General features: G+C 37.2%; 1 protein-coding gene across 7 annotated transcripts in view; it reads right to left on the bottom strand.

Annotated features, from left to right (window-relative positions):
- Positions 1–5,035: 5,035 nt before the first annotated feature.
- Positions 5,036–8,357, bottom strand: part of LOC109056253 (oxysterol-binding protein-related protein 6-like) — a 51,992-nt gene continuing 48,670 nt past the window's right edge. For all 7 annotated transcript variants that reach the window (XM_042763193.1, XM_042763195.1, XM_042763197.1 and 4 more), the window contains 2 exons: positions 7,317–7,439; positions 5,036–6,607 (listed from right to left, as the gene is read on the bottom strand). In XM_042763193.1, the coding sequence (XP_042619127.1) occupies positions 6,499–6,607; positions 7,317–7,439 (232 nt within the window). In that variant the 3' untranslated portion in view covers positions 5,036–6,498. The remainder of the gene's footprint in view (positions 6,608–7,316; positions 7,440–8,357) is intronic.

Here is an 8,357-nt window from a genome sequence, read left to right as displayed (position 1 = left end):
ATGAGTGAGAAAGAGGAAAGTCCATACTGTACTGGTTTAGACACTATTACAAGAGAAAGGTATACACAGAAAATCGCAACATATGTTGGACGTGATCCTTATGTTTCTCAGAAACAACACTGAAGACCACGGAGCAGCAGAGGAAGCAAGCAGAGAAACCCTCAGGGAGCACCCGTGTCTGCTGGGTCCCTGCAGGGACTACCTATGCCTGCTGGGTCCCAACAAAAAGGAAAACTCAAGAGTCCCTGAGTGTCTGAGGCAGCATCTACTAAAAGCTGCTTCTGAACTGGGAGCACCTGTGCCTGTCAGTAGGCTACCCCACAAGTAGCACCAGTCCCCGCACTGTCCCAAGAAACACCTATGTCCACTAAGTCTCTACAGAGAGCACCGGTGTCTGCCCCAAAGGTGCAAAAACTGAAGATCCCTGAGCCACTGAGGCAGGAGCTACTGCAACATAAGCCTCAAACATCTCTTCAAGGAGCTCCTGTGCCCAATAAGACCAAACAGAGGCAGTAACTAAAGATCTGAGGCAGGAGCTGCTACAGCAGAAGCCTCAAGCCTCTTCTGTACAGGGTGCACCCATGCCTGTTAAGTCCCTACAGGAAGCCCCTTTACCCGACAGGGGCCCAGCAGCAGCGCCTGTGCATGTCGGGACCCCACAGGGAGCAGGAGTGCTTGCCAGGTCTCCCCTGGACTCCACAGGACTGGGCAGCAGAGGCAGAAGCAGAGACAGCGGAGGCAGAAAGCTATCTGTTGTTTTTACTTATTTTTAGATCATGCATTCATTTATTCATTTATTTGGGCCAACTCATTTTTTTAGACATGCTGCTCATTGTCCTCTGCATTAATGCATTTAACTTTCTTTAACCACTGAATATCTGAAACCATTTCCAAAGAATTCAGCATATGTGTCACGGCAAAGGCTACATATAAAGTCTTAATACAAGTCTTAATATAAATTATATAAATGAATATTAAAAATTATATTATTATATTGATTATATATATTAGGTTTTCATAATTGATTTTGCTATTTGTATAGGGGGCACGAGAACCTGAGGCGTACACTCGAGTAATTATGAGGACGAGCTATAAATCTTTTAGGCATCCAGTAGGGGCAATCTGATTAGACCTGCAGCTAATTATCAGGCAGCTATTCGAGCAGAGATGGTGCGATTGAGTTCAAGAAAAAGTTGTGGCTTTTTAAGATTAATACCAGAAAAAAGTATCTGACAAAAAAAAAAAAGAGGAGTGCCTGGCTAAAGCATTACGACTTCAAACTGATGACGAACCCTCCACGTCAATGGGGATCTCCACACAGAGGGGATTAAAGGGTTACTCCACCCCAAAATGAAAGTGTTGTCATTAATCACTTACCCTCATGTCGTTCCAAACCCGTGAAAGCTTTGTTCGTCTTCGGAACACAATTTGACATTTTGGAAAACACAGAAGAACGTAAGCTGCTTGTGTTCAGCTCATATTCTCCAAAATGGTGCTACGGTGATGCAGAAGGACACAGAGGTCTCGTTATTTTTGTTTTATTCGCATACAAAAAGTATTCTCGTCGCTTCATAACATTACGGTTGAATCACTGATGGCAGATGGAGTATTCTGACGATGCTTTTCATTCTTTCCTGGACCTTGACAGTGTTATTATTTGGCAGTCTATGGGACAGTCACAAGCCTCCCGGTTTTCATCCAAAATATCTTAAATTCTGTTCCGAAAGACGAATGATGACAACATTTTCATTTTGGGTTGGAGTATCCCTTTAACTACAAAAACCAAAGGCCTGTGTGCATCAAACGATGGAAGTATGACGAACAGTACATAAAATATGGATTCACATGCATCACAATTAATAACGGACCACGTCCACAGTGTGATAAGGCCCTTGCAGTAAAAACTCTTCCTGCGGAGTTGAACGCAGTGCTTCAAACAGCAATTAAATTTCATAAAGACTCGTCCCACTGAATCAAGACTGTTTGGCCTGTTGTGCTAAGAAATGGGTCAAAATATGAATCGTAACTTTTGCACACAGAGGTCAGATGGCTCTCCAGAGGGAAAGTACTGCAGCGGATATTTTCATTGCGTGATGAACTGAGGATTTTTCCTGCTTGATTGTGGATCTTCTTTTGCGAATTATTTTAAGTGGCTCACATATTTTGCATACCTGTCTGACATTTTTGATAGACTTAATACCCTTAATTTGTCTCTTCAGGGCCTGAATTCAAACCTACTAACAATGTCCGATAAAATTGTGGGGTTTGTGAGAAAACATACATTTCCCAGTAATCTTTCCTGCGTGCAAAAACATTTGCTCCTTAAATGTAGAACAAGTTCTATAAGTATTTATAGATACTGAGACTGTTACAAGTACAATTTACAATTCTTTATAAAAGAATTGGATTGGGATACTGGACTGAATTGGAAGAATAGTATTGACTCTGTCCAGTCATTAATCAATAATGTCAATAAATCCTAAAAAAACTGTGCAAAGTGTCAGTTTTGTCCTCCTCAGGACATCTCTTTAATCTGAGGTTCTGAATTCTAGTTGCATAATGAGATTGATAATAAACAACAGACACAGGACACAGCTCACGACTTCGAACATAAATATGTATTTCTTACTATGTATTTAAATGTGAAACAGCAGGTCTGGATAGTGTCCTAATAACACGTCAGCAGTGGAGCACTGGAGCAGCTGTGAACAGAGAGAGATGTCACCGTACAACTGCACTTCTTCAGAGGAAAGCTGATCACATGAATAAACTCCCACACACAGTGCAGGACGTCTCAGTGAGGATATAATGAGATAGAAATGAAACTCGTTTTAATAAGGCATCAGAGATCATTGGCAGGCTGTGACATGTTTTCATGCAATGTTGAGAAACTAACAGCGGATGCATTCACTACAGCGTCTCTCCCTACAAGGAACTCGACAGCTATAAGCTTCAGAAACATTCAGTCAGATGAGCGCCAGATCAGCAATCATCTCATCTTTACAGAAAAAAAATACAATGATCAGAGTATCTGCAATATAAGAACTCTACATAGTTTTGTAGATGCACACCTGTGTGAAGACCTCCTTGTTTGTTTCCGCTGCCGCTCATTTCCAGCAGTCTGTGTTTTATAGTGTATTTCGGGCTCTACAGGGTCTTACTGGAAAAAAGTGCATCAGTGTGCAAAAGAAGATGTGTTGTGGATGGACTGTCCTCAGTAGAGTGTGTTGATATGCTTTCATATGCGTTAAGGCACAGTGAAGGACTCAAACAGTGACATACGGCTCTACTAATGGTTTCTTTTCAATCTTCTAAAAACTTTACAATTATCTAAAAAATGTAATTTAAAGAAAATAAAACAGCAAATCTGCTCAGTTGAGCAAATTACACAAGAATGCTTTTACGAATGACTTTGAATGTTTGTGTTTGATGAATGAGGTCCAGATCAAATGTAAGAAACTAGATGGCCGTTCGCACTAGAATACTAGTGTACTACATACTGCATACTTCGCTGAATACTGTATACTGCCTGTTTTAAAAATAGTATGGAAAACAGCAAGCTTTGTGCAACACTTAACATTCAGAAACGTATTCTGCTAAATTGTTGTCACATGATTTATCTCAGCATGTTTAATTCAAGAAGTGATGTCTAGGAAATAAAAATATTCTTTTTTTAATGCAATGTGTGTAGAAATATCTTCACTATTCGGCGTTTATGTATATATTGTGAGTCTGTTATACAGCAGAAACAGTATTTGGTAGTATGCTATTCAGCCTAGTGTACTACAGCTTAATATAGTAGTTTGGTAGTTATATAAGTAGTTATATAAGTATACTAATATAGTATACTTCTGTAGTTTGTACAACATGCATGTTTTCAGTATGCGATGAATATATGGCCGATTCATCTGGAGTTTTGAATTCGAAACTCATACTAGTATACTACTTTTACTACTTCATCTCTACATGTGCCAGAAATAGTAAGAGTAGCATGGTATGGTTACTAATTTACAATGCAGTATGCAACCTGAGAGTACACTTAATTATGTATCCCACAATGCATCATGCTCGACTTCCCCTTCCAATTCCGTGACAGATTAACCACGAATATCAACATCTTTTTGAATTACAGTACAGACCAAAAGTTTGGAAACATTACTATTTTTAATGTTTTTGAAAGAAGTTTCTTCTGCTCATCAAGCCTGCATTTATTTGATCAAAAACTACAGAAAAAAAAATTAATCTTGTGATATATTATTACAATTTAAAATAATTGTTTTTAAATTTATTATACTTTAAATTATCATTTATTTCTGTGATGCAAAGCTGAATTTTTAGGATCATTATCACATGATCCTTAGAAATCATTCTAATATGATGATTCATTATCAAAGTTGGAAACAGTTCTGCTGCTTAATATTTTTTCAGAACATGTGATACTTTTTAGAATACTTTGATGTCATGTTTTTAAAATTTAAATATTTTGTAATAAACAATATACACTACTGGTCAGTAATTTGGGGTCAGTATTTTTTTTTCTTTCTTTTTTAAATAAAATCAATACTTTTATTCAGCAAGGATGTGTTAAATTGATAAAAAGTGATAGTAAAGAAAATATATTATTAGAATATATATTATTTATTTATTTATTTTTTATTTTGAATAAATGCAGTTCTTTTTAACCTTTTATTCATCAAATATATTAGACAGCAGAAACTGTTTCCAACACTCATAATAAATCAGAAAATAGAATGATTTCTAAAGGATCATGTGATAGACTGGATGTTACATGTGACACTGAAGGCTGGAGTAATGATGCTGAAAATTCAGCTTTGCATCACAGGAATAAATTATTTTTTTTAAAGTATATTCGAATAGAAAACTATTATTTTAAGTTGTAATAATATTTCACAATATTACTGTTTTTTCTGTATTTTTGATCAAATAAATGCAGGCTTGATGAGCAGAAGAGACTTCTTTCAAAAACATTAAAAAAATAGTAATGTTTCCAAACTTTTGGTCTGTACTGTAGTATTTACTCAAACTTCCAAAAGTCAATTTTTTATTTTATTCCGAAATATAACAATTTATATCCTAGATGAAATCTGGACTTCGCTGAATTAAACACGGTCATGTGAAAATGTAGTACACTACATGAAATGTTGCAGCATAGTGCGTAGTATGCAGTACGATAGCCTTCTATTCCACACACTACTGACATCCATTTCCTGTTTGTTGTTAGCAGAGATGTGGGACACTGCAGTATGTAGTATGCAGCAGCACTGAGAGGCCAGCAGAGGCCGCTGTCGCTCTTGTCGTGAAGTTCATGTTTAGAACAGAGCGTCAATAGAAAATACAGTGTACAGGTATGCAGTGTACATGCCTTGTCAAGGGATAATTGACTCAAAAATGAAAATTCGGTCTTCATTTACTCACCCACATGTCATCCCAAACCCATTTGACTTCGGTTAACTTTTGGTTTGGTCAAACAGCAGAGCACAACAACTATCGTAAACACAGGATAACCTTTCTGGATCTTATAAGTTTTGGTTACCTGTATTTAGGGACAGAAACCACACAGGTTTCATTAAAAAAACTGTGTTTCTAATCTTTATGGGCATGCAATGTCATGAAAGTGAGAAACTGATGACAGATTCATCATTCTCGGGTGAGCTTGCTCTGTGTGACTTCTAGCTCAACCGATGGTGTGAGTTTGGGGCGAAACTACCTGGAATGATCTGTTTCGCAGGGCACTGACTAATTTTACTGAAGGTGGCGAGTGTGCTTGTAGAACCAGCTTGGAAAAAAAATGATTTCTTGAATTTGAAGAAGTCTGCGCGGGCTTCTGCACAGTGTTGCAGGCTGGCTCCAGGAATCCTCTTTCAGGCTTTGATTCTTTGGAAAGGTTTGAAAGGTGGAGCGCACAATTATAAAACTGTCACACTGTGAGCCGTTGAATATGAGGAAGGACGGTTCGACTTCGGTCACGGCACAGCTTTAACTTCCAAAGCAATTCCCTTCTTTTCGTCGTTTACAAAAATACAGCTAAAATCGTAAAATGTAGTTTGCGTACGAGTTTATGTAATGTATTGCCGATGAAAGCTGCCATCTACACATGCAGAATGTAACCAAGAGCAAAATCAGTCCATGAACTTGAGGGGATTTCACTAAAAGCGTGCAACTTTGTTGTTGAGAAGCGACTTCTTAAGGCAAGGACCTAAGAGGAAGCACGACCGGCTTCATGTGGACAGCTCTACAGCTCTCACTGTTGCCCTGACAACAGCGCTGTCTCTCTGTTACTATGGAGAGGGAGACTATGGAGGCGGAGCCTGCCGAAGTGATGAGGAGAGAGTCTTTTTATTTATTTATTCATTTTTTTTTTTCAGTCCATTTCTGAGATAAAATCCAAATCTAGAGGGAAGTCCCAGGCTGCTCCTGTTCTGCATAGTAAGCATCTGCAGTCAGCAGTGAAGGCGTCATCAGCACAGGTGTCTGGATCTACCACAGCTCGGGGTTTTCTAGTTTGAGGAAGCCAGGGTCCTTGCGCAGTTCCCAGTACGTGTTGTTGGACACCCATCTCTCCCTCTGGTGACTGTCCATAACCTTCCTGTTACACAGAGGAAGCACAGGTTAAACTCAAATATTTTCTTAACCCTCATTTGGTGTTTTCCTGGTCAAAAATGTCCGGCCTTCGTGCAAATCTCTCATTATGCTAAGTTATCACCAAACCTCGGATTCAATCTTTTTGTCAACTTGTTTTATTTCAATTAGCACGGGGTTTTTATTTCTTTTTGGAACTGACTGATCGTAGCCCTCATTGATCTGAGCTTATGCATCTGTTTTTGAGTGAAAAAGCATTACTTGAGGACAATTCTTGTGAAGACATTTCTGCACAGCAGAAAGTGCAGACATCATCTTTTAATTTCAATTTTAAACTGAATGTAGATGTCATTTTATTCTATACAACCTCTATGGTGTTGGGTGATTACATATTAAGGACTAAAAAATTGTATCATTCGTCATATTAGTTTTAAAATGAGTCAGAATTAAGTGCTATCACTGTTGAATTTCTCTGAATTGCAATTCCACTTCAACAGCAAGTGATTAATTCAATCCAAATTTAAAACTCGTGAACTGAAAAGAGGCTTTTTCATATTTTTTTAAATGATGAATTTTGCCCAAAGCCTCTAAAATGGGTGAATCCTGTAAAACCTGAGAGCAGGAACACATCAGTACAGCGAGAGACCCGTCTACATGACACACAGGAGTTCAGTAGCAGCAGAAGAAGAAGAGGGAGGTGGATGAAGTGCACTCACTTAAAGAATCGCGGCTGGTGTCTGATGTTGTTCTCCTCCAGCCACTTCCTCCTGTTTCTCTGCTGCTCTTCGATTCTTTGTTTCTCAGCTGCTGCCATCTGGACATTTCCTTCCTCCAGATACCTGCGAGACACATTAAACCAGAGCTTCACCACAGATGATCACTCGGCGCACGCTGTGCTCCACTGGTGTCTAGGAGTGTTGAAAGAGCTGAACTAAGTGAGAAACTCTCTCAGGGAGCAGGAAAATAAATATGATACACTTTGAAATTGAGTTTAATTACAAAGTGACATGAAAGACTAGGCATTTTCATTAGTTCATTTAGGTATTTGTACTATAAATATACAGGCTCTGATTCTTAAATCTGTTTTACCAGATTAGTGTTGAAATGGCTACTTTCCACTTTAAAAATTAATCACATAATGCATGATCACAAGAACGTTAACACGCGTTCCAGTTAATTTTGTTGAAATTAAAACATCATATTATCACTTAACATCCAGCAGTCCTATGTAACTCAATATTTCATATATATCAAATGTACGAAAAAGAGACCAGTTTTAATTTAGGATTATTTATATACTATTATAGTATTTATTAATATTTTGATTTAATTTTAACCTTTTTATTTTAAGTTTTTATATAATTTTAGTTTCAATAATTTTGTCATTTTTATTAGTTATATATATATATATTAGTTTTAATTTTAGTACTTCAACTCAAAGGCAACATTTCTAATTTTCATTTAAGTTTTGAAAGTTAAAGTTTTTAATCTAAAATGTATATTCATCTAATATTAGTATTTTATTTTAGCTTTATTTCAATTAACAAGAATTTTTTATATAGTTTTAGCTTTAGTTATAATAATTCAGTAACAATAACAACACTGAAATGTGCTTTATGTGTTTTTGTTTTGACTGTAGTAAAGCATAAAAATAACATATGTTTGCAGATAATTAGCATAAACATAAGTTGACATACTTATTTCTTTGAAAAAAGAAGTTATTCTACTTTGTAATATGTGTTCTGTGTCGGAATGTC

The sequence above is a fragment of the Cyprinus carpio genome, chromosome A9 (genome assembly GCF_018340385.1).
Source record: "Cyprinus carpio isolate SPL01 chromosome A9, ASM1834038v1, whole genome shotgun sequence".
Lineage (NCBI taxonomy): Eukaryota > Metazoa > Chordata > Actinopteri > Cypriniformes > Cyprinidae > Cyprinus > Cyprinus carpio.
Note: the sequence above shows the minus strand (reverse complement) of the source record. Positions and strands in the feature narration are given on the sequence as shown.